The sequence below is a fragment of the Martes martes genome, assembly GCF_963455335.1.
Source record: "Martes martes genome assembly, chromosome: 4".
Taxonomy (NCBI): Eukaryota; Metazoa; Chordata; class Mammalia; order Carnivora; family Mustelidae; genus Martes; species Martes martes.
In genome coordinates, this window is record NC_137891.1 from 141,584,908 (window position 1) to 141,612,859 (window position 27,952).

The following is a 27,952-nucleotide window of genomic DNA, read 5'->3' on the forward strand; positions in this document are numbered from 1 at the left end:
CTGTGAAAAATGCCTCATATCTGAATGCACTTGAACTCTGCCATTGGCAATTTGCATACTGTCACAAAAGAGAGGCCGGTGCTGACTCAGACACATTGTCTCTGGCTTCTTACAAGGGAGTTCTAGGCTCTTGTTATACATGCAGTTTTCTTAGAGGATTTGAAACAGAGAATAAGATTCGCACAGTGACATCTGCTCCCCTAGCTGAACCAAAAATCCTGTAGTTCTCGATGGACTACACGTTGGGGATAAAAATGGATTTTAAGTACATAGTCCAGCTGTTTAAAAGTGAGCAGGATATACATCGGAGAATTCCAGCATGGAATTAAGACCTATAATCATCAGAAACACATTTTAACCTATTTTTCCAAACTTGGATGCCAGCACTTTAAAAACACTTAGGAATAATTTTTAATCAAGCCCAGTAGTCAAAATTGACAAACTAATGTCAATTATACTTCATTTAAGATTTTTTTAAAGCAAAATAAAATATAAAAATTGATAAAATGAACCTGTACCAGAAATCACATGGCATATTATTCCCTTAAAAATTAAACTTCTAGGGCGCCTGGGTGCCTCAGTTGGTTAAGCGATTGCCTTCAGCTCAGGTCAGGTCCTGAAGTCCCAGATTGAGCCCCACATCCGGCTCCTTGCTCAGCGGGGAATCTGCTCTTCCTCTGGCCCTCCCCCTTTCTCATGCTCACTCTCACAATAAATAAAATCTTCAGAAGGAAAAAAGGCTGGGAGGCTCAGTCAGTTGAGTGTCTGCCTTCAGATCAGGTCAAGATCCCAGGGTCCTGGGATTGAGTCCCACATCAGGCTCTCTGCTCAGCGAGGGGAGTCTGCTTCTTCCTCTGCCCCTCCCTCCACTTGTGCTCTCCTTTTCTCTCTCAAATAAATAAATATAATCTTAAAAGAAATAAGTTAAAATTATACACTGAACTCATTATCTTCCTCTACAAATCTGTTTTTTCTCATTTTTTTCATGTCATTGTTTTAAAAATTAGAAACCGTATCAGCCTCCTGATTCAGGTTCAAAACCAAAGTCAGCTTTTACTAATAATCTCTTTCCTTGCCTGCTTTGATTGAATCACTTGCAAAACAGATGGTTTCAGACTTTGGGATTTCACTAACTAGAAAATTTTCAAAAGAATGTTGGGATTATAGAGACACCCCTTCCCCCCACTAAAGAACACCAAAGAAATATAGGTTGGAGCATATGAATTTGCCATTTTGTAAGTCAAGAAATGGTCAAGTATCAGTGATTTCAGAGGGTTCAACCTATTAAAGTCCTCTCCTCCCAATTACTATCATATATCATTACCATAATGTCACACAGGAAGAGCCATTTTTACACTAAAAATTTAGGTACGGCACAGTTTTAAAGGGCAGTCCTTGAAATTGAATAGATCTGCTTTATGAAGAACTCTCTGTAAGGGCCTATTTAGCCAGAGCGATTCCATCCGGTTAAACCGTGATTTTGTTGTTTATGCAGTAAAACTTAAACTGACCCTCCCCCCGCCCGGGGAACTTACTTAAAAGCAAGTCGGGAAACCAGTAAAATGCAGTCGACCAGTCCCCTGGTAACAGAGTCCAAATACAAGGGCCGGTCAGGTCAGGTGGGGATAACAGAGCCCAAATGCAGGGATGAGTCGGGCCAGGTGGAGACATCCAATCAGTGGGGCATGCATACTGTCTCCCTAGCTACCAAGGAATGTGGGCCCAGCCTTTTGGGCACCAATTCTAACCAAGGTGATAGGCTAGTTCAAATAGCGACTATGGGGTGAATTGTAATTCAATTGGCCACCGGTGTGTGACCTAGCATGACTGTGCAGCTTTCTCTGTGTGTTGCAATCTCATTGGCCACCTGTGTGTGGCCAGGCTCAACCATATGGCCTTTGCTCTATAAAAGTTAGTCTGTGAAGCTGGGAGGGGTCGCTCTCTCTACAAGAGGCAGCCCCAAACGGTTGGTTTGATTCTCGATGCTTCGCACGAAATAAAGCTTTGCTTGACCTTCGCTTTGTATCAGTCTCGCTCCTTTGATTACGGACTTATCACTCTCCATGTGGTTATTTTTCATATTTCCCACAAATCAATGGAAACGCACAGATTCCCATGGGTCTAACTCTTTAGTATTATCTGAATAGAGGAGAAAGCTTGGACTTTGGGGTCACATAGTGGCTTACATCCAAATTTCTCTACCTGTAGGTTATGACAAACTAGATTTCTCCAAACCTGTTTCTTTATAGGTTAACGTCAATGATCTCTTGGAGAGGCAGAGTGGCCTGACCGGCATATGAGTCCAATATGTAAGTCTTTGAATCCTTCTTGTGCCATTTACTGCCCCTAAGCCCCTGGGCAAGTGAATTAACTTCTGGAATACTCAGGCCACTCATCTGCAAAATGGAGATGGTAATAATAATGCTTTCATGATGGGGAGGATGGAGACAAACACTCTGTTCAGGTCCTAACAGACAGTTAATGCTCAATAAATGGTGGAGGGTATTATTACGATTACTACTGTTTTTGTCAGAATAAATGAGGTACTATTTTGAAAGTGCCTACTAAGTGACACGTACATAATCAGTAGCCATTAAATAATAGTTTCCTTCTTATACAGAAATCTAAAATTTAATACACAAGAAGGATCTCGTGAAATTAATGGCAGCTTCCATGGCATTTCCTGTGTGCTCCAAAAGGCATCACTCTAAGTGTATTGATTTACATTTTATAGGAGATTGAGCCTATTACTGTCCCCATTTGATTGGTAAGGAAACTGAGGCACAGAGACTCAACTAAGTGTCACAGGCAGGACTGGCATCCAGCTTTACCTAAGTAATTCCTAGTGCGGCCAAGACTGCAGAGGGGCACAGGAAGGTGCTGGGAGCTCTTGCTGATAGGATTTCAGCTAATGCAGGCCTCAGGTTGGAGAGGAGTTGGGTGGGACTGATGCAGGCAAAGGCTGTCCTTTTCTAGTGTATCCACATGCTCTAGAGTGGGAGGCCAAGGACCCAGATCAGCAGGAGACAATCTGTGTCTGAAAGGCATCTTTAAAAAATCACTGAATTTGGGACGCCTGGGTGGCTCAGTTGGTTAAGCAGCTGCCTTCGGCTCAGGTCATGATCCCAGCGTCCTGGGATCGAGTCCCACATCGGGCTCCTTGCTCGGCGGGGAGCCTGCTTCTCCCTCTGCCTCTGTCTGCCAGTGCTCACTCTCTCTCTCGGTCTCTCTCTCTGACAAATAAATAAATTAAAAAAAAAAAAAAATCACTGAATTTGACTACCTTTCGGCTGAACAGCCCTCTCAAGCCTGTTGTCTTAGACCCAGTCCACTTTATTCACCTTTCCCCACAAATACGCTCTTCCTCCTAGCTTTCTTTTCTCAGCAGCACCCACCACCCAGCCAGTCAGCTGCCATGATGCACAGAACTCAGTCTTGGTCCCTATCCTCCTCTGTCGGCTTTCATCTCAGTTACTCTAACAACTTTTTAACTCTCTCCCTGCCTTCAAGCTTTGATGTTTTCTAAGGGATTTTTCACAGGGCATTCAGAAGGGTCTTTTCAAATGGCTCATTTCCTCATCATCGCCTGTTAAAAACCAGTCCGGAGGTTTTCCCTTGGTCCATGAGGCTTTCCACCATCCAGCCCCTGCCCACTTTGTGTCTTTTGCTTCCTGCCATTCGGCCTGAATGGCCACAGCTCTGTCTCCAGTATTAGACCAGGATGTGGAGTCAGGTGTTTACAGGTGATGGGGATGCAGGAAGCAGGCTGGGGTGGGGGAATGCTGGAAAAGTAGGGACAGAAAAAAACGGGAAGTGCATAAATGATTTTATGGGGTGGCTTGGCATGCTGGTCTGTTTTCAGAAGAAAAGCGAAACCAGGATTTTTCAGGAATCAGGAATATCTCCTGATTTATAAAATCAAACATCTTAAGAAAGCACCATGGAGGGGAAATAAGGTCTGGATCGGTCTCTGACAGCCAGACTGTGACCTCCGCATCACACCTAACGTGCTGTGCTCCTGGATGAAAGAGGTCTTATTTATCGTCACATTCCTACAGCCTGACCCATCACAGGTTCTCAGGAAACGTGTACTGAGTAGTGAGGGTCCTGGCACACGTAGACTTTTTATAGGCACAATCTGGTGCTAGCAACAGCTACATTTACTGAGCCCTCACTGCATGCCAAGCACCGTGCGAAGCATTTCATGTATAAAATCATACTCCATCCTCACAACAGAGAGGTGGACATCCTCCTCCTCTGTTTCTGGATGAAGAATGCAGATAGATAGGATAAGGCGCTTTTCCTAGTGAACAGCAGGGGTGAGCGTTAAGCCTGTTCAGATTTCTGAGCCCACGATTTGCACCTGATAGCCTTTTTCATCTGAGAGAGCAAGTACTATCATGCCACTTGGAGACATGGGTAATATCTGTAACACTCAACACTGATTTTTCAATAGCTATGTTTGAAAATTTTGTATGGATCAAGCATAGCAAGTGGATAGGAAAAAGTGTTCCTCAAATGTTGCTATTGTAGCTGGTTGAGACTGAAATGGTCCAATGCATGGCCAGTTATGGTGTGAATTTCCACGTCATGGCTCATTGAAGTTAGTGATAGTGAATTCAGAAACGACTCATGCTTCCTCAGGCATCTTGCTACCCCGTACATTCCCAAATCTCCACAAAGAACCCACAGGTTGAATGCCACCCCGAGCTCACTGAAATACTCTCATTTTTCTACTCTTGCCCTAAGGATCGGAAATATTCCATCATGAAAGACAACAGTAAAAATACACTGCAGACAGCTGGAAAAAGAAATCTAAACATTTTGAAAACTTTAGAGAAATCTAAAATGTTATTGAGGCTGCTGTATCAGATCTGTGATGACAAGGGCCACTGGACACAAAGGCACAAAGACTATATTGCTGCGAAGCAGTTTCAAGAACTGGGGAAAGATGGGGCGCCTGGGGGGGCTCAGTGGGTTAAGCTTCTGCCTTCAGCTCAGGTCATGATCTCAGGGTCCTGGGATCGAGCCCCACATCAGGCTCTCTGCTCAGCAGGGAGCCTGATTCCCCCTCTCTCTGCCTGCCTCTCTCCCTACTTGTGATATCTATCTCTATCTTTCTCTCTCTCTCTCTCTCTGTCAAATAAATAAATAAATAAGTAAATATTAAAAAAAAAAAAAAAAAGAACTGGGGAAAGAAGGCTGAGCACATCTGTTGGGGGCATTTCCTCGCAGGTTTCTCTTGGGCTGCTGACCAAGTGCTGGGATGATGCTGGTTCTCAAGACCCAGACAGTCAACTGTTGCCATTTAAATAGCTCTAAACCTGCGTTCAGAGGAAGTTTTAAAAAACACATATAGCTGAAGGTTTGCATACTGAGGGCAAGAAAGGTAATTTACTGGCAGTTTTCTGTGGAACTTGTATTTCCTTGCTGTTTATTAAAACCTTTACACAGAGTATGAGGATAGATAGCTGTCGACGTCTCTTGTGGACGGCCATCGCTACAATGAACTTTCAGCTCGTCAGGCGGTGTCCAGCCTGGCCCCAGTCCAAGCTAGTCACCACGTGGCAGCTCCAGTGCAGTCACCTTCTAGAACCCCACGGGGCCTCCCACTGCTCTCAGCACAGGGATCACCTCGCTAACATGGCCTGGCTCCAGTTGGGGTCCATCTCACCAGGGCTGGCGACCATGCACTTTCATATGCTCAGTTCACTGGACTCCCCGAGGCTCTACCATCACCTAGTACCCTTCCTTCTTTCTTCTTCACCACATTCCCAGTAGCGTCAGCTTCTCCTTCTGATCTCAGTTCGTTTCCCTGGGAAAGCCCTCCCTGACAATGTCCAGTCCCCTTCTATGCTCCCTTAGCACCAAGCACCTCTAGTTCTTAGCTCTGATCAAAGCTGAGACTTCATTTTACTTGTGACATTATCTGAATGACGTCCATCTGCCATGAAGACTGTAAACAACACAGGAAGAGAGTTTGTCTATTTACCTTCTGTAGCATCGTTCTAGGATCTAGCACAGAATGCAATAACAGGCAGACTGCGAGAATTTATAAGATAAAGTCAGGCTTTAATTTTGATGGACAAACAATCTGGGCCTTTTCCACCAGGGATTATTGAACACTGGTAAAATATCCCAAATGGTGGAAAGACTATATACTTATTTAACCAAATCTGTTTCTAGAGGTTACCTCAGCACTGCTCATTTGATTTCACTTTGTGGATTATCTATATTTTTACTTCTCTCTCATATTCTCATATTGCTCCCATTTTTTTCCTTAAAGATTTTATTTGCTTATTTGACACAGAGAGAGATCACAAGTAGGCAGGGAGGTGGGCAGAGAGAGGGGAAAGCTCTCTGCTGAGCAGAGAGCCTGATGCAGGGCTCGATCCCAGTACCCTGAGATCATGACCTGAACCGAAGGCAGAGGCTTAACCCACTGAGCCACCCAGGCGCCCTATTGCTCTTGTTTTTTATGAGTATCTTTATTAAGACATAATTAACATACCACAAATGCCCCTCATCTCAAATATACAATACTATGGTTTTTGCAGAGTTGTACAAATATCATCACAAGCTAAGTTTAGAACCTTTTCATAACCTCAGAAAGAAACCCTGTACCCATCAGGGTCACTCCCGTTCCCTGCCCACACCCCCAGCCACAGGCAACTGCTGATCTATTGTCTGTCTCTGTCCGTATGCCTCCTCTTGACATTTCACACACATACCATGTGGCTGCAGCATCAGGTATCAGAGCTTCATGATCTCCTAGTGCTCATATTCCACTGCATAATGTACCACATTTCATTTATTCAGCTGGCAGACATTTAGGCTGTTTCCATTTGGGGGCTTTTATGAAAAATGCTATTATGAACACTGATGTACAAGTTTTTGTGTGGATAGATTTTCTTTCATTCCTCTTGGGTGTACACCTAGGAGCAAAATTATGATGTGATGATACAAATATGCTTCATATTGTGAAGAACTGAAAACTGTTTTCTCAACTGGCAATGCTACTTTATATTCTCACTAGCGATGTCTGAGAGTTCCAATCACTCCACATCCTTGCCAGCACTTGCTATTATCTGTCTTTGTGAGTACGGTCCTCCTAGTAGGTGTAAAGTGTATTTCATTGTGTGTGTGTGTGTGTGTGTGTGTGTGTGTGTGTTTTAAGATTTTATTTATTTATTTGTCAGAGAGAGAGAGAGAGAGACAGAGCAAGCGAGCGAGCGCACAAGCAGGCAGAGTGGCAGGCAGAGGCAGAGATAGAAGTAGGCTCCCTGCCGAGCAAGGAGCCCGATTCGGGACTCGATCCCAGGTCCCTGGGATCATGACCTGAGCTGAAGGCAGAGGCTTAACCCACGGAGCCAGCCAGGCATCCCCTCACTGTGGTTTTGATATGTATTTAGTTCCCTAATGGTTAATGAGGTTGAGCATCTTCTCACGTGCTTATTGGCCATTTGTATATCTTTAGAGAAATACTTATTCAGGTCCTTATCCACTTTTTTAAAAAGATTTTATTTATTTATTTGAGAGAGAGAGAGGGGGCATAAGAGGGGAGAGGTCAGAGGGGGAAGCAGACTCCTCGCTCAGCGGGGAGCCCGATGCCAAACTCGATCTTGGGACTCCAGGATCATGACCTGAGCCAAAGACAGTCGCTTAACCAACTGAGCCACTTAGGCACCTCCTCACCCATTTTTTTAAACTGAGTTATTTGTCTTTTTATTATTTTGTTGTAAGCTAGTTGCTTTAAAATGATTTTACTGGCTATTAATATCTAGAACAGCATAGAGACAGACAAGAACAAAAGAAAAAGTAAGCTGGTTTTATTTCAAGGCAGAAAATCCCAATATCCAACAGGGTTAGAGATCCAAAGGAGACAGCAAGAACAGAGGTTAGCTACTTAGAAGAAAACAGTACTATCTCCTCTTTTCCTTCCCTGGCTCCTTTCTTTCCACTAGCCACTGAACTTCTAAAGATGGCAAGCTGATGGGAACACTTGTCCTCAGACATCTCAAGCTCTTTAAGAAGCTTTAACAGTTCTGCTCATCACTGATTCTTCTGCAAACAGCAAGCCACACTCGATTAGTATTTGTTGCTCAAGCAAACAGACCACACAGTGGTATTTTTGATATTCTAGAAGTGCTGTCTATGTGAACCACACAGCGAGAAGATGACGGGATTTCCAGGCAAAAATAACTGGGTTTGAGTCCCAGGTCTTCCACCTACCTGCTGCGAGACCTTAGGAACGTACTAGCCAACTCACAGCCTTAGTACCTTGTCAGTAAAGCAGGACCCATAATATATTTCATTTAAGATTTATTTATTTGAGGAGGAGAGGGGCAGAGGAAGAGACTCTCCAAGCGGACTCCCCTCTGAGCATGGAGCCCCAGGCACAGAGCTCGATCCCAGGACCCTGAGATCACGACTTGAGTGAAAAACAAGAATCTGCATGCTCAACCGACTAAGCCACCCAGCCCCCTCCCCCGCACTGGGTGATTATTTAGTGTCTCAGTGCCTCAGTTTCCTCATCTCTTAAATGGGGATAACACTAGTACTAATCTCATAGGACTGTTACGTAAATGAGCTTAGAATAATGTCTAGCACATAGGCGTTCAATACACACTGCCTATTATGATCAGCATTTGGATTTTTCAGGCTGAACAATTCACTTCGGTTTTCTAAGTCACACCTTAATGCTTCGCTCACAACAGCTCATCCTTACGTGGCTAAGACTAAATGTTTTAATTGGAACAACAGCATCATCGTGATTAATAATGACTCACCCTTGTACAGTGACTCTAGTGCACTCTGGCATGGTTCTGCATAGTACTGGATAGCTGGCCCGCCTCAGGTCTCACAACTGTGGTTTCTTTCTCCCATTTCACAGATGCAGAAACTGAGGCACAGAAAGGTTCCGTGCCTAAGATTATATAGGTAGTCAATGGCAGAGTCAGGATTTGAATCTAAGTAGTCTGGCTCCAATGTCTGTACTCTTGATAACTCAGTTATACTGCTTCAAAAGCGTATATTATATAAACGCAGATACTCTCAACATGATAAAAACATAGGCTGAGAGGCGCCTGGGTGGCTCATTTGGTTAAGCGCCTAACTTCGGCTCAGGTCACGATCTCAGGGTCCTGGGATCGAGCCCCATGTTCGGCTCCCTGCTCTGTGGGGAGTCTGCTTCTCCCTCTCCATCCACCTCTCCCCCCTTCCCACCCCATGCTTCCCCCACTCTCTTTCTCTCTCAAGTAAGTAAATAAAATCTTTTTAAGAAAGTAGGTTGATAGCCACAAGATTAAGATAATTACTTTAGGGATTCATGACCTTCTATGTCAAGATACCGAGGAGTCAAAGCCCCTTCAGGATGAGACCAGGCTCTTCCAATTTCCCATTTTGTGATCCTTCGCTAAGCAGATTAAGGTCTCATCTGTAAATCTGGGATAAATAATTCCTGCTCTACTTTTTACACAGGGTTATTTGGGGATAAAACTGAATAGATCACAAAGTATCATTTTAGAAAAAATTTAGATATTAAAACATTAAGCTAATGAGATAATGACACTTTGTTTTACAAATCACAAAGCTCTGTGCAGATAGCTTTTTAAACGTTCCTTTCAAAAGGCTTAAAAAATAGTTTTAACAGGCTCTCACCTAGACTTCTGAAATAGATTCCAGACACTTCCCTGCCTCCAGTCTCTCACAATTGAAATCTACGTTTCACAAACCATCATCTGATCAGTTGTCTAAAAACAAGTTATTCACCCTTTAAAAATATTTAAGAGAAACCCAATACCCATTGAAGTTATTATAAACCCCTCAGCTGTGAATCTGGGGACTACCGAGATGTAGACCAAAGCCAACCATGACTGAATAGTGGAAACAGTCCTGGAATATGTTCACCCATGACTTAGTCTTAGCTCTGGAAACAGGTAGTCTCGAAGAATTTAATAGCTCTCTGAAGTAGTTTCTCCTAGGTAGCACCTTGTGTCTACCCATATCCATGTAGCTTCTGGGACATGGACTGAGCACTGAGCACGTGAAGACGAGTAAGTTCATTGATAATTCACAGCATATAGTCCCTTCAGCTCTGTGAGTCCACTGTTCAAATTATATTGCTCATTGTTGTCCCACAAACGCCCAACACTCATGTGCTACTCCATCATCCGCACTGACTCAGCTGGTAAACCTCCTCTCTATGCCAACCTCACCAGTCAGTTGCCTTCTCATCTTTGGAGGTTTACCTTAAAGGCCACAATTCTAGGAAACCTTCCTTAATCCCTGACCGAGATGGTCTTCTTTCTACTTTTGAACACACACATCATAGTGTTGTTGTTTTTCTTTTCTCTCTCTCTCTACCATACTTCTGCATGTATGATTTTCCAGATACAAATTCTGTTATCCTCAGTGGTTCTAGAGGGTCAACTTCTGAAGAGCAAGGCTGGTGTTTCTCCTGCTCATTCCTGCAGGGGCCAGCATAGTGCCTGATGAGACAGACAGATGACCCCAGCAAGGAAGCAACTTTTAGAGGGTTAACGGCTTAGTATTTCCAATTGTCTTGACATAAACAGAAGAGTCAAGACCCACACAGACCGCATGCTGTCCTCTGACAAGATGCACTGGCCAAAAATCCTAGGATGGAGTAGCAACCCTTGCACCAATCTTGTAATAGAAATAATCATGATAACTAGTGACAATTCAATTAACAGTTATTAATACTTTGTAACAAGAGAACACATCAGGTTGTACCATATGAAATTCTTAACTACAAAAAAGGCAATTTCTTATGATCCAATCTAATATTTTGCTAATTTATTATCTATGCTCCTCCCCCAACTCATCCTGAAGAGAGTCCCCATGAGAGCAGACATTTAAAAAAAAAGTGTGTATATATATATATATGTGTGTGTGTGTGTGTGTGTGTATGTGTGTATATATATATATATATATATATATATTTATTGGGGGGGGGATGGGCAGAGGGACAAGCAAGTCTCAGTGTGGAGCCTGATGTGGGGCTCAGTGTGGCTCAAGCTCACAACCCTGAGATCATGCCCTGAGCCAAAATCAAGAGTCAGATGCTTAACCAACTGTGCCACCTCTGCGCCCTGAGAGCAGGCATTTTTCTACATTTTGTTGTTATATCTCTAGTACCTGGAACACAATGGCATTCAGCAAGTATTTGTTGAATTAATGAATGAACTTGCTAAACACCAACTATTTGCCCTACACTCTACTACATGATTTATACCATATCGTCCATTTGTTTCCTCCTAACATCCTGATTACTCTTCTTCCTCAGGTGAGAAAACTGCGGGTTGGTGAGGTCAAGTAACTCACCCAAGACCACACTTTTGACTAATGTTTTATGGTAGGCCATTTGTATGTATCTATAAAAGTTGTTTAAATTTAGGCTATCTTTCCTCCCTCAAGTAGACCATGTATAGATTCTACTGGAAACAGTAAGAATTGTAATATTAAAAAGGGAGGGAGGGGAGGAGGGGAGGGGAAGCAAAAAGAGAGAGAGAGACAGCAGTCAGTGGGTAAGGGAAGGCTTCCGTCTTAGTGAAATGCAGTATAAAACGGTATCTACAAATTACCCGCAGCCCTTCAAATCCTGTGCCTGAGAGTGGGTCCCTTTAACTGTCTTGACATTTGGAGCCCCATCACTGGCATTGCTTTCTTGGGAACAGCAAGTAGGTATTGGATGGCGGTTGTCTGTAGCCTACAGGTGAATCTCTTTGGATTACCAGACTCTTCCGGCAAGCAAGGAAGTATTTTCACCCTTTTTTACCATTTCTTCTGTGGACTGCCATGGAGGCCCCTACTTACAAAACCCTGTTGTTTTACAAGACTTTTCCCTAACCTATCTTGGAGATACAGTGCCCAAAACAACCACGTTAAGTGTTTTTAAATGAAGGAGCTTTGAGTTCAAACTTTGTTGATGTTACTCACTCTCCTTCCAGGGCAAATATGCTGTTTATCTTTTAGAAAAGGAACAGTGTAACCTTGGAACATCTTGTTTAACAACAATGGTTAAAATGTTAGTCCCGATGTTCTTGACGCCAGGGTTCTTGTGTCCCATTTACAATTTGCCCAGAGGTAGCCCATTGTCATTTCCATTTTTGCTGAAACATCCTTTCCCTTCAGCTTGAAAGAATCAGTTTCTTTTCTAGGACACAGAATTTAAGACAGTCCCAATATACATTTTCTAAAAGTTGAAAGAAGATAATGTGCTGCCATAAAATCAGGGTGACCCTCCTAAGTGATAACTCTTTGAGATTTGTAAGACATTTTGAAATAGAGAGAAAAAAGCCCGCATTTCTTTCTGGAACTTACAGTCTAACCCTGTAAGTATAAGGCTGCAAAACAAAAAGATGGGTTGTGAATGAAAGCATGGGAGTCAGACTGAACGGGGGTGAATCTCCAGGTCTACCACGTTCTAGTGAGTGGCCTCTGGCAAGTTAGTGAACATCATAAGCCCTCAGTTTCTTCATGTGTAAAAGAAAGTTATTGCTACCTGCACTGTAAGGATGAGGAAATTAATGCAGGACAGCACCCAATACACAGTAAAAGTTCAATAAATATGAAATAAAATATCAAGCATTAAAATATATAAGGAGAGAGGGTTCTCTAAAACTGACTCTCTTTGGGGCAGCTAGCGGGATCAATTAGAAGAACATGTGACTCTTGATCTCCGTGTTGTGAGTTCGAGTCCCATGATGGATGTAGATTACTAAAATAATAATAATAATAATAATAATAATAATAATAACTTAAAACAAACAAACAAACCTGACTCTCTTCTAATGCTCGAGCCCCTTGGTGAGTTTACCGTCTTTTACTAAGAATCAATGGAATAAATTTAACATCTTTTTCTGTGCCTTTATGGACGAATTGAGGATAGACCTATAGCCTTAAAGAAGCCATATTGAACAAGATTAAAAGAGAAATGGCTTCTTTGGTCCCAAATAGCACAATTCAGGCATGAAGAAAATAGCAGAATATGCTATTTGTTGGAAGTTCACTCCACACGGAAAAGCTTCTACTAGCTCTGAGATCAAGATTTCTAGACAAGTAATACAATGCAAGTTGATTCTTTCCATGGTGGTACAAAATATACATGGTGCACCTTTAAAAAAGAACATTGGATTAAAAACACTGAGGATTCTCACCAGTTTGGAGCTTTCATTTTCAGGCAATTGTTTAATACCAACTTCGAGACTGCCGTCTTCCTCACTGCTAACAGGTTCCGTACCACTCTGATCCTAGGGCACATTAAGAAGAAAATGATGAAGATGCTTTTCTTCATTCACACTGCCCAGAACTATATAGATACTCAACCACAATGGCTTCTTTTATTATTGTTGTAGATACTGTTTCCTCTCTAGTGGTCATTCCTGTTTTCCTCCTTTCCATTAGAAGGCCATCCCCACAGCTTCTCCTCCTACCCACCCCCCACCCAGATCTGTCCCTGCAGCTTATGGATATGCCTTCGAAAAAGCTGTTCCCTATTCTCTGTTCCAAGGTTGGGCCTGATTATCTTATGGTTAATCCCACTCTTTTTGCCAATGATGTTGTCAGGAGTGGGTATGTGATCCAGTTCTGTTCAATGAGACAGAAAAAGACTTCTGGAAAAGTTGGTGTTTTTTTTTTTTTTTTTTTTTAAGATTTTTACTTTTTAAGTAATCTCTATACCTAGTGTGGGGCTTGGGGCTTGAACTCACAATCCCTAGCTCAAGAGTTGCATGCTCCACAGACTGAGTCAGGCAGGTGCTCCAGTTCCTCCTTTGTCTTAAAAGAACCACAAGAAGTCCCCTCCCACCTCCCACATTAACAAGAAAGCATGAAGCTCAAATTGCCATGTGCAGCAATCCCACAGTCCTGAGGAAACTAGCCTTGAGATGAAGCCGATACTGTGAATGACAAAGTTGGAGATGGAAAAAGTGGACTCTGATGGCAAAAGTGGGCCATTGCATCAACCTGACCTAAGTACAGTCTTATTCTTAGCAGCCTTCACCTGAGAGCTCATATGTTTACTTACTGTTTCAGCCAGTTGCTCTTCTATTCCCTCTGGCCAAAACTTTCTGAGATGCTTGTTTATCTCCATGAAGATTAAACTACTTGAGATAAGACACTGTATTTATCCTGTTTATCTCTGAAACACAAGTACCTAACACTACCTCTGGTGCATGAAAAACAATGGACAAATCCTGGGTAAACCAATGCATGGACAGTTGTTTCCTTGACAGTTATTTTCTGCAAAATTCTAAAAATATTTATTTAATATAAATGAGAAATCTTAGAAGAATAAGCCCCATTAAAATTCTAAAACAAAGGCTCCTGGGTGGCTCAGGTGGTTAAGTGGCAGACTCTTGATTTTGACTCAGGTCATGATCTCAGGGTTCTGGGACTGAGCCCTGTGTCAGGTTCCATGCTCAATGGGGAGTCTGCTTGAGATCCTCTCCCTCTGCCCCTCCCCCAGCTTGCATGTGCACACATGTTCTCTCTCTCTCTCTCAAATAAATGAATAAATTAAATAAATAAAATTCCAGAACACATTCAGTATCTCCTCAATTGAACTGTAACATATTAAATGTTATACTTAATTCAGAAGTTTGTTTACTTTCTGAGGGCACATAAGGGAGAATAGGATGATACATAGAGTATCTACATTGTATTTATTTGGATTTTTATGTTAAAACACCACCATTTTGGCATTACTATAGATATAGTGGGACTGTTTGGAGAGAAAAGAGTTTTGATTTTGGGACATTCAACTTCATCCTTATAATTAAAGTAGTGCAAACTGAAGCAAAGATACAGTGTTCTTTTACCTATTGAATGGACAAGAGAAGAGAAAGAGAACATTCAATATTGATAATATTGATAATGTAGAGAAAGAGAAATTTTTACATGCCATTGAAAGAATGTATGTTTGAACAATGTTTCAGAAAAAAATTACAAGGGGCGCCTGTGTGGCTCAGTGGATTGATTAAGCCTCTGCCTTCGGCTCGGGTCATGATCCCAGGGTCCTGGGACTGAGCCCCGCATCAGACTCTCTCTGCTTGGCAGGGAGCCTGCTTCCTCCTCTTTCTCTGCCTGCCTCTCTGCCTACTTGTGATCTCTCTCTGTCAAATAAATAAATAAAATCTTAAAAAAAAAAAAAGAAATAAAGGAGAGCTATAAGAAATATCTAAAAGAAAAAAATATCTAACAAAAAAAGTAGCATAGGGGCACCTGGCTGGCTCAATTGGAACAGCATGCAACTCTTGATCTCAGAGTCACGAGTTTGAGCTCCCCATTGGTTGTAAAGATTACTAAAAACAAACAAACAACCCCCACCCCCACTGCCGAACCAACCAACCAAAAAAAAAAAAAAAAAAAAAAAACCACAAAATTAAGGGAAAAAAAAAGCATGAATGTTAAATTGGTCAGATCCAGGTTCAAATCTCAACTTGCAAATTAGAACTATATAACTTTAAGGAAGGCTCTTAAGTCTTAGTAGGTTTTTTTTTTTTTTTCTGAGTAGTTATTTTTAAAGCACAGATAAAAGTATCAGTTTAAAAATACTACCCCATAGGTTGCCTTAAAGATTAATAAATTAACATGCAAAATGTCTATTAGCACAACACCAGGTGAATTAATTTGCTTTCAGCTTTTTGTTGAGACAGGTTCTTTATCCATCCCTTGTTCCATGGAGACTTCAGAACAACCTCATATGAGTATGTACTAAAGTCATTCCAATTCATTCATGGGAAGAGGATACATTTTAAATGAACTTGCGTTGCCAGTGAGAGGTGAACCCTGGATTCAAAGCTAGGTAAGACTGACATCAAAGGTGCTGTTCTGGTTAACTATGCTCTAGGCCCTAAGTAAATGATGCTCTTGGTTTTTTTCTCTCTTTATTCCTTGTCAGTACTGAGTATTGATAACTAATCTTATAGAAAACAGGATTCACAATCTTAAAAAAAAATCATTATCAGACCACTAATATTTAAACCTTTTTAGCATTGGTTAACCAGAAAATTTCATTAAGTAGAACATCCTCCTCTCAGTGAATTTTGGATAATCAAGAAGTCACCATATGAAATAAATATGCCCAAGTTAAGAAACCAAGCTTGAGAATATATTGATTTTCAGGATTGTAGACAGTGGGTAAGTTCTAGAGACAGAAAAATTCAGAAGAAACAAATTACACTTTTATTTTTTTAAAATATTTTATTTATTTGACACAGAGAGAGAGAGAGCACAAGCAGAGGGAGTGGCTGGCAGAGGGAGAGGGAGAAGCAGACTCCCCACTGAGCAGGGAGCCACACATGGGGCTTGATTCAAGGACTCTGGGATCATGACCTGAGCCACCCAGGTGTCCCTCAATTACATTTTTTTTTTTTTAAGATTTTCTTTATTTATTTGACAGAGATCACAAGTAGGCAGAGAGGCAGGCTCCCTGCCGAGCAGAGAGCCTGATGCGGGGCTTGATCCCAAACTCTGGGATCCTGGGATCAGGACCTGAGCCAAAGGCAGAGGCTTTAACCCACTGAGCTACCCAGGCACCCCTCAATTACACTTTTAAAAACCAAGACTTATTCTATGGGAAACCTTTAATGCCCCCAAATATTTCATGTGTCTGCTTCTCTAAGCTGTGGTGAGCCCTGAAGAAGCCCTGGGGCAGGGGGCGGCCGGTGTGGGGGGCTATGCTATCTCACCAAGGCTTTGAGACATTCAGCGTTTTTAACTGCAGCACACTGAATTATAGAACAAATACATAGAGGGTTCCTCTGATCCCAAATGAGAGGAGATTTTCACCAGGACGGTGGTCAGCTGATGTCATTCATCTAATTATGCACATGTCTTCTTGGGGAAAGCAAAGCACTTCGTAAGTAAGTCAGAGGATTCTTTTACGTTTCTCGGCAATGTGAGTACAGAAGTGAGGTTTTCTTGGTCTTTATATAAAATGAATGCTGAAGTCAGAAAGAAACCAGGTGTTTGATGCCTCAACTCTGAAAATGTAAGAAAACGTGGGCAAGACTGTTGAGATGGCAAATGGGCTGTAGATCTTTTAAGATTTGGATAAAAACAAAAAAGAATACCCTTTATATCTATACCTACAAAATTATCACACAAAGCCGAATCTCAAATGTCACTTACTCCATAAATCCTTTCCTTTTCCTTAGCTATAGACACCTCTTCTTCCTCTAACCTCACTTAACATTTTACCTGAACTTCCTATGTCACTTATCATCTCCTTTGTATCCTAATTATGTATGTTCCTGATGAGGCTGAAAGATCTTTGAATTCAGCATCTGTGCCTCATTCATTTCCTCTGTCTGATTTCCTCTGTCTGATCCTTCTTTGTATTCATCCTAGGTCTCTCTCATTTCAAAGTCAATGCTCTTTGTAACTCTCCCATGAACCTCTTCTAAAGCTTTTCCTCTGTTTTTAGTTACTGGGTTAGTTTGAGATGGTTCCATAGAGGAGGGTCTGAAGTCAAAATCTAGATGGAGAGGAGTCAGGCAAAAAAGGAAGTTGGAATTGAGAGAGGTTAGCAATAAAAGCATGGGCTTTCCTAGGAGAGTGATGGCTTATAGAAGAGTTTTCATGCTTAAATGAGGCACAGAACGAAACAATGCGGGTTCTGTTTGAGAACAGAATGGCTCACATGTGTTAGGCAATCTTTAAAATACCCCGCTGACCAGGAGCTTAGAAATCAGGAATCAGTCAGGGATGGGAAGAGGAAAATAGGTCAGCAAGCGTGACTTCCAAAGCACAATTGTATCACGGTGGTTTGAAGACCATCTGGCTGATGGATGGTGGCCCAGTGACACCCAATATGATTCAGTTAATTTGGGTAGCTGGGTGTTCCCTTCCTTGCTTGCTGATCCTCAAACCACCTGTTCAAAGCTGCCTGTGCTGCCAGGGCTGCTCAAGGGCTCAAGGACAATGACCTTTCCCTGTGAAGACCACAGATAGTAGCTTCTGTGGTGAATTATGTTTTCAAGATGAATAAAAAGAAAAAGCAAGACACCTGAATGTATGCCTAACACAGCCTTTACACCAAAATAAATAAATAAATAAAATAAAAAGATGGTAAGAAATGTTGTTTAATCCTCAGAGAAGTCCCTTCCAAACCTTCAGGAAGTTCTAAATTCCCTCCCGTGGGTTCCTCAAAATCTACATATAGTGATGATAGATTTTATTTTTATACTACTTAATTTTTTCATACCCTCTATTTACCTATAGTTTTCCTTAACTACACAGTGAGAACCTTGAGCACAGGAATTTATGTTTTTATTTGAAAGTGGGTCATCAGGCGCCCCTGGGTGACTCAGTCAGTTAAGCATCGACTCTTGGTTTCGGCTCAGGTCATGATGTCAGGGTCCTGGTACCGAGCCTGGCATCGGTCTCTGTGCTCAATGGGGAGCCTGCTTGTCCCTCTCCCTCTGTTCCTCCCCCCACTCGCACTTGCTCTCTCTCAAAATAAATAAATAAATCTTAAAATGAAGAAAGCAAGTTATCAATAAAAGCTAAATTAGGGCGCCTGGGTGACTCAGCGGGTTAAAGCCTCTGCCTTCGGCTTAGGTCATGATCCCAGAGTCCTGGGATCGAGCCCCGCATCAGGCTCTCTGCTCAGCGGGGAGCCTGCTACCCCTCCTCTCTCTGCCTGCCTCTCTGTCTACTTGTGATCTCTGTCAAATAAATAAATAAAATCTTTAAAAAAAGCTAAATTAGTCAAGGATGTTCCTGTGGACTGGAAAAGCAACACTTTTGATCAATTAAATGCTCTACAATGTTGTTCCCTATCCTCTTTCCCCATTGAACATGATGAAACAGCATATTAGTATATACAATTGTTTTCCTTTTAAGGTTTTCCTAAGCAAATTAAACAACAACAACAACAACAAAGCAGCAACTATACCTCCTTGATACAATGGAAGTTTTTTATAAATAAAAAACTTATGGGGTGTCTGGGTGGCTCAGTGGGTTGAGGCCTCTGCCTTTGGCTCGGGTCATGATCCCAGGGTCCTGGGATCGAGCCCCGCATTGGGCTCCCTGCTCAGCAGGGAGCCTGCTTCCCCCTCCTCTCTGCCTGCCTCTCTGCCTACTTGTGATCTCTGTCAAATTAAAAAAAAAAACAAAACCAAAAAACTTAACATTGGTTTTACCATCCCATTTCTCAAGCCCAATGCTCTCTTCCAAAAAAACCACAGGATGATTTATTTATTTATCTCATTGCCAGTCTAAATTCACAAATATTTCTTTTTGCAGTCATGTTGACTGGATGTGACAAATCAAATTTTTTTATTCTACCCCCACCATAAGCATATTTTCCTAGGCTATTCAGAATTCTGGGAAGGCAGTGCACAATTAAAAGTAAAATGAGAATTATGCTAATAGCATTCCCTGGGTAATCAACCTGTCCATTCTTGGGAGGCCTGCGTCGGCTCACTTAGTATTCAAAAAAGAACTTCTGAGAAAAAGAAAAAATGAAGTTGCTTGCTTCTATAAAGATATTCTAAAAGATTCATCCTGCCTTGTCAGGGAAAGGAATAAGGACCCTGCAACCCAAGTATACTTGAGCTTTGAGTACCTCTTAAAAGACCAGAGCAGTGGCTTTCTAATTGGGTTTCCCTCTCAGAGACATCCTTGATGTTGCTATTAGACGACCTACCTCAAGTAGAGCCCTGATCAGACCATTTCATTGTTCAAAATGCCTTCAACAACTCTAAGGGCTGAATACATGAAATTCAAACCTTCTGAGATTTAAATTCAAGTCTCTCTCATTTGACCTCAATTGATTTTTCAAACCTCATCTTGTATTACTATACCTTAGATTCTTCTCCCCATTCCGCATACCAGTTTTTCTTATTTTCATGTTTTAGTTTGTGCTATTCCCACATTCTTATCGAATCATATTCCTATTTTAAAATCCAATCGACCCAACAGAAATAGCTGTTCTCTTACCAGGAAATACTATTATCTTCTCTGAACTCCTCCTAAAGCTTTATCTCTTGGGACATCTTATTTTAGTAATACACATATCTTATTTTCTTTATAAGACTAGAAGTTCTTTGAGGTAAGAGACTATGTACATGATCTACAAAGTGGAGATCTGATAAATAGCATAATAAATTAAATCAGTAAGAAGTATTCAACATTGAAATGAAGCATCAAGGCTATAGTAGAAAAGCTTAAATATAGTTCACCCCATTCACTGGTTCAACAAATATTAAGCAAGTGCTATAGGCCAGACTCTGGGAATGCCGTGGTCAAGAAGACAGTAAGCCCAGCAAGAAGCCTACAATTTAGTGTGGAGCATATAGTCGTATATTCTTTTTTTTTTTTTTTAATGAAGGCTTTTATTCTTGGTCAAATATTTATTATTTTTTAATTAACATATAATGCGTTATTTCTTTCAGGGGTATAGGTCTGTGATTCATCAGTCTTATATAATACCCAGTGCTCACTACAACACATACCCAATGTCCATCCCCTGCCACCCCATCCCCCCACCCCCCTCCCCTCCAGCAACCCTCAGTTTGTTTCCTATGATTAAGAGTCTCTCATGGTTTGTCTCCCTCTCTGGTTTTGTCTTGTTTCACTTTTTTTCCTCTCTTCCCATATGACCCTCTGCCTTGTTCCTTATATTCCACATATCAGTGAGATCATATGATAATTGTCTTTCTCTATAGTCATACATTCTTAAAATATTCAGATAGTGAGAGAACTATAAGCAACATAGTCCTAGTTGAGAAACTCCTTTAGAAATTGGTCCCTCTTTTCTATAAGGCACAGGTGGCACAACACAAAGGATAATTTTTATTTTTTAAATGAACCATGAACATTATTTAACTATGAAGGAGAGTTAAGATTACTTAAGGGAATGATGTGGGATGAAGTTGGTCATAATAATATGTCACATTTATTATATTTTAAGTGCTATGTATTATTTTATTGTTTTTAAAAGATTTTATTTATTTATTTGGGAGAGAGAGAGAGAGAGGGAGCAGGAGCAGGGGGGAAGGGCAGAGGGAGCGGGAGAATCAGATCCCCTGCTGAGCAGGAAGCCAGATGAGGGGCTCTGGGATCATGACCTGAGCAAAGGTAGAGGCTTAACTGACTGAGGCACTCAGGAGCTCCTATTTTATTCATTTTGAATCATAGAAAACTTGGAGGAGTCTTCCAAAAACAATTCTTCAAGGAATTATTGGTTGTGAATTAATAAAGAGGAAGTGGAAAGGCACCCCAGGTGTTAGAAACAACAGGAACAAAGACATAAGTATTGGAGAGACCAAGATGTGTGTGCCTCTGTTGCGGGGGGTGGGGGGGGGGCACGGGGCCGGGGGAGGAAGGAATCAACAGATACATGGAGAGTGTCTAGTGCTTTATTATGCATTAATGAGAAAAGAAATCTGATTAGTAGAGGTTGGGGAGGTAAATACAAAGCCTTAATTCTAACCTTGAAACAAAGATCTGCTAGGCAAGAGGTATAAAAGGTTTTGGAGCAAGAGCACTCATATAGTAATACAGTAAGAAAATAAATCCTGTGTTGCATGCAACTGTTGAAAACAGAAGATGCTGGAGGCCAGGAGTTTTGCTAGAGGGCTGTAATAATATAAGTATAATCACAACTAAAATGAGTTCTTACTGTGTGCCAAGAATAATGCTAAGCATTTTATAAACATGATTCAATTCTTCCACAAATCCATAGAAGTAATTATTACTATCAATCCTCCCTTTCAATGTGAGGAAATGCAAGCTTGTAGACCCTAACTGGCTCAAGTTCACTCTGTCAGTAAATGGCAGAACAAAGATTAGGACTCAGATCTGCTCAACTTCCAAGCTTGTGTTCTTCATCACTGTACCAGTACTACAATCACCAAGAATACAGCAACAGGAATGCTAATAATCCTTTATATATGTATATAGCTACACGGATTCTAAAATACTTTCACCTACATTTAGTGCTTGATCCTCATGACTACCTGCTGACACAGGCAGGGGAGGTTATGAATGTGGCTTTAAAGAAAAAGCAACGCTTTGAGAGGATAACTACCTTAACAAGGTCAGATGCCCAACAGGTAACTGGTAGAGCTAAAACAAGAACCCACACCTTCAGACTTCTTATTCAGTGTTCTGCCACCACTCTTGTTTGCTCTGCTGGCCCACGACTGCATGACGTGATTTTGTTCTCTGCCATATCCCCGGTGTCCAAAACAGTACCCAACACATAGTCAGGGCTCAATAAATATTTGCTCAATAAGGAAATGAATATGAGATCCCATTCATATATAATGTGGTTATTCAATGTGCTGAACCATTATCAGGCCCAACTTAATAATGCTATGGTTGTATTTCATCTATTTGGTTATGATTTAAATGGGCTGGTGCTTTCAGCAATATGTCAGATATGAGTTATGCTTAAGTACTTACTAGAAACGGCTGAGGAGGGAAAAGGCCTTGTGAGAGCCTCACAGGCGAGTGGGAAGGGATAAGGAAGTGGATGCGAGCCCAGAGCATACCTACAGACTTCACATAGCACCCCGAGGAGGGGTATCCATCATTTGATGGCAGTTGCTGGAGGCCGATAGTTCAGAGAAAAACTAAAAAACCCTCTTTATAATATAATTCAATTCACATATTCAATTATAATATAAAATATTTATTTTTTTACTGGTGACTGAATGATTAGAACCCATTTCTGTGGTTAGCACAATTAAAAACATGAAAAAAAAACCCCAAATATTAAAACAGTAGCTAATATTGTATAATATACTTAAAAATTGAGTTAAATATACTGAAATACTTGAAGAAATTAATAGTTTACAGTTATTAAATGTACTTTCCGCTGTGAGCTGTATTAAATGTTTTATATATATTCCTTCCTTTGCTCTTTACAAGTCTATGATTGCTGTGTGGTGACACCCCTAGGTGCAGATGAAGAAGCTGATCCTAGTAACATACCCACCTCTGGGCACGTGGGCATACTACTTAGCCTCTCTAGACCCCAGTCTCTTCTTCTGCAATGTGGGAATAATAATAATACTGTCTCTCAAAGGCCTGGATGTAAGTGGGACAGGAGACCACATTTGAAGGTCTCTAAGACAATGTTCGACATAGTAGACACAAGATTCAATCATCCCCTTAAAATTCAGTTCCAAGGGGATATTTTGATGGATACATTCATAACTAACAATACAACAGAAAAAAATTATTCTAAAACAATTCCTCTTATTCTCCCCACACCCTCTGACAATTTATAGGACATTCTATAAACACAAAAAGATGAAGAATTAAGTATTAGTGTTTACTGAGTAAATACCATGTGTCAGGCACAAAGATACATATGTCTTATTTAATCTTATCAACCCTATGAGGTGAAACTATTTTTACCCTTCTACAGATAAGTAAAGCCATGATAGAAGAGGTAACGTTATCGTCCAAGGCCCAGTGTCTAGAATATAGTTATGCTAGGATTTGAACAGAAACAGTATGGGTCTAGGGCCCCTCCTTTCTACCACCCTAACTGCCTACCCTAGGTCTCAACTACAATGAATATCCCAGTGCTGGCAAGCTTTGGCTAAATGGCTATTGGTGGGGAGTCAGTACCTATCACCACAGTCTTTTCAGGTAGCGAGTAGTCAATCTAAGTGAAAATTCTGAACCTGTATAGCTTATGACTCAGCAATTGTACTTTGGGGGAAATCTTTGCTATAGAAATAAAAGCATTATTTGGTAACAATTCTCTCACACACACTCATCATCTTTATTATGGTATTCTTTTTTTTTTTTAAATAAATTTTCTCCCTTTTATTTTTAGGACTCTATTCATTCATTTGACAGAGATCATACGTAGGCAGAGAGGCAGACAGAGAGAGAGGAAGGGAAGCAGGCTCCCCACTGAGCAGAGAGCCCAATGTGGGGCTCGATCCCAGGACCCTGAGATCATGATCTGAGCCGAAGGCAGAGGCTTTAACCCACTGAGCCACCCAGGCGCCCCTATTATGGTGTTTTTTTTTTTAATATTTTATTTATCTATTTGACGACAGAGATCACAAGTAGGCAGAGATACAGGCAGAGAGAGAGGAGGAAGCAGGCTCTCTGCCGAGCAGAGAGCCGATGTGGGGCTCAATCCCAGGACCCTGAGATCATGACCTGGGCTGAAGGCAGAGGCTTACTTAACCCACTGAGCCATCCAGGCTCCCCCTATTATGGTATTCTTATACTGGCAAGACATTAGAACATCATCTAAATATTTGTCAGCTGGAAAAAAAAGGGATAATCAGAGTGTATTAAAATATGGCCACTACATTAAGCAAAAAACCCCAACTTTTTTTAAAAAAATGAGTAGAATCTATTCCAGAAGTATGTATAACACGCATCTCAAATTTAACCTATCTAAGATAGAACTCTTAATTTCTGCTTCCCTGCTGAAGAACAGCTATTCTCCAACAGACTGTAATAAATGGCACCGCTATCCATCTAATTGCTCAAGCCAAAAATCTAGATTTATTCATGCTCTATTTCTTCTCAGTTCCCATATTTAATCAATCAAGTCTGATTCAACACCCAGAACACCAAAAATCCACTCACTTTTCTTTGCCTCCAACACCAAACCGCAATCGTCATCTACCTGCAAACAGGTCTCATGTGGGTCTCTACCTCTTAGCCTATTTCTTGTACCTTCCTGCAGTCCATTCTCTACCTAGTAGACTGTACACTGAATCACCTCATTCCCCTCTACTGGTTTCCTGGCACACAAAGGCTAAAACCCAAACTTCTCACTCTGACTCAAAGCTCCCGCCCCATTACCACCCTCCAGGCTCCAAGTATGCCTCTGGCCATATCCGTCCAATGCCCCAGCACATCCTCCCTTGAGAGTTATTTCTGTCTTCCCTGCAAAGAAAGCTTGTCCCCTTTATTTCTGTGTCTGGTTCCTTCTTACCATTTTCATCTTATTCACAGTTCACCTTGTCCAAGAGTGCTTCCCTAATACCAGATGAAGTGGTCACAAGCTACCTTCCCTATTTTAATTCCCTGCAAGGCACTGACCACTACTGGTAATTCTCTTGGTGTATTTATTCACTAATTTCCTCATTAGAATGTAAGCTGAACCACAGCAAGGAGCATTCTTTTTTATTCATACCCGTGTCTCTCATCCCAAAGACTGCCTTATGCATAACACGCACTCCCTGCATGCTTGCTGAATGGAAAGGATGTAGTATACAATTGAGTTTTTAGTAAGAGATTATTCTCATGTATAGCTGTTTATTCCTGTGGTAGAAGAATAGGAAGTATGGAAGTAAGGAAGTATGGAAGTATGGAAGAAGTATGGAAAAATACTAAGGAGTAAATATTAACTTCCTCAGGGAGGGGGGAAAAGAAAATGAACTTTTTTCCCTAATAACTCTGCATGGCTTGATTAGTTACAATAAGTGTGTATTTCTTTTTGGAATTAAAGATACTTCAATAAGTAAAAATGTTAAGAGAGTGTTAATATTCCCTCAGCTGAGGAGACACTTGATTATATAGCTATCTGATGTATGTCTGTCTAACTCTAGAAGCTGATCAGTGTGATCGCAATCTTGTACTAGTAATTTCTCCATTAATAAAGTAATTATTTAAAGATATTTGTGATCATAGATAATAGGTATTAAAGTGTTTTGAGGCTCGCCTAGATGGCTCAGTGGGTTAAGCCGCTGCCTTTGGTTTAGGTCATGATCTCAGGGTCCTGGGATGGAGTCGGCATCGGGCTTTCTGCTCAGCAGGGAGCCTGCTTCCCTCTCTCTCTCTGCCTGCCTCTCTGCTTACTTGTGATTTCTGTCTGTCAAATAAATAAATAAAAAATCTTAAAAAAAAAATAAAGTGTTTTGAAACTATAAAGAAAGAGGTACTGATGGTTACCAGAGGGGAGGGAGATGGGGAAATGGATTAAATAGGTGATGGGGATTAAGGAGTACACCTGTCCTGATGAGCACTAGGTGATGTATGCATTTACTGAATCACTTTATTGTACACCTGAAACTAATATCACACTGTAAGTTAACTAACTGAAATTTAAATAAAAGCTCAAAAAAAATAAATAAAAACAAAAAAAGATAGTTTTTTCTAATAAGCTCTGCAATGCCCAATTAGGATAAATTACAGATCCATCAAAAACTTGAAGGAACTTCAAGGAAAGAAATATTCCCATGTTAAGTTTTAATGTGTTTAACATAAATTTTATATTACTTTTTTCCTTTTTTTTTTTTTTTTTTTTGAGGAAGGGGTGGGGAGATCAAGAGAGACAATCTTAAGCAGACTCCACACTCAGCATGGAACCCAAAGCTGGGCTCAATCTCATGACCCTGAGATGACTTGAGCTGAAATCAAGAGATACCACCTAACACCAGTTAGAACGGTAAAAATTAACAAGACAGGAAACAAACGTTGGCAAGGATGTGGAGAAGGGGGAACCCTCTTACACTGTTGGTGGGAATGTAAGCTGGTGTAGCCACACTGGAAAAGAATATGGAGGTTCCAGAAGATCTTAAGAATAGAGCTACCCTACGACCCAGCAATTGCACTACTGAGTATTTATCTCAAAGATACAGATGTAGTGAAAAGAAGGGGCACATACACCCCAATGTTCATAGCAGCAATGTCCACAACACAGCCAGACTGTGGAAGGAGCTGGGATGCCCTTCAACAGAGGAATGGATCAAGAAGATGTGGTCCATATATACAATGGAATATCACTGAGCCATCAGAAAGAATGAATACCCACCATTTACATCAACACAGATGGTACAAGAAGGGATTATGCTAAGTGAAGTAAGTCAAGCAGAGAAAGAAAATTATCATATGGCTTCACTCATATGTGGAACATAAGGAATAGCACAGAGGACCTTAGGACAAGGGAGGGAAAACTGAATGGGAAGAAATCAGAAAGGGAGATAAACCATGAGAGACTCTGGACTCTGGGAAACAACTGAGGGTTACAGAAGAGAGGGGGGTGGGGGGATGGGGTGGCCAGGTGGTGGGTATTAAGGAGGGCACGTGTTGTGATGAGCACTGAGTGTTATATGTAACTAATGGATCATTGAACACTACATCAAAAACTAATGATGTACTATATGTTGGCTAACTGAACTTTAAAAAAAAAAAAAGAGAGACGCTTAACCGACTGAGCCACTATTTTTTTTTTTTTTTAAGATTTTATTTATTTTTTGACAGAGATCACAAGTAGGCAGAGAGGCAGGCAGAGAGAGAGGAGGAAGCAGGCTCCCTGCTGAGCAGAGAGCCAGATGCGGGGCTCGATCCCAGGATCCTGGGATCATGACCTGAGCCGAAGGCAGAGGCTTTAACCCACTGAGCCACCCAGGCGCCCCTGAGCCACTATTTTTTTTTAAATTTTTTATTTATTTATTTTTTTAATAAACATATATCCCCAGGGGTACAGGTCTGTGAATCGCCAGGTTTACACACTTCACAGCAATCACCATAGCACATACCCTCGCCAATGTCCATAACTCCACCCCCCCTCTCCCGACCCCCCTCCCCCTAGCAACCCTCAGTTTGTTTTGTGAGATTAAGAGTTACTTATCGTTTGTCTCCCTCCCAATCCCATCTTGTTTCATTTATTCTTCTCCTACCCCCCTAACCCCGCCATGTTGTATCTCCACTTCCTCATATCAGGGAGATCATGTGATAGTTGTCTTTCTCCAACTGACTTATTTCACTAAGCATGATACCCTCTAGTTCCATACACATCATCACAAATGGCAAGATTTCATTTCTTTTGATGGCTGCATGGTATTCCATTGTGTATATATACCACATCTTCTTCATCCATTCATCTGTTGATGGACATCTAGGTTCTTTCCATACTTTGGCTATCGTAGACATTGCTGCTATAAACATTCGGGTGCACGTGCCCCTTTGGATCACTACGTTTGTATCTTTA

General features: G+C 41.3%; 1 protein-coding gene across 1 annotated transcript in view; it reads right to left on the bottom strand.

The window, feature by feature from the left end:
- Positions 1–27,952, bottom strand: part of PATJ (PATJ crumbs cell polarity complex component) — a 362,352-nt gene that overhangs the window by 77,262 nt on the left and 257,138 nt on the right. Inside the window, exon 31 of the mRNA XM_080800388.1 lies at positions 13,182–13,274. Coding sequence (XP_080656514.1) covers positions 13,182–13,274 — 93 coding nt within the window. The remainder of the gene's footprint in view (positions 1–13,181; positions 13,275–27,952) is intronic.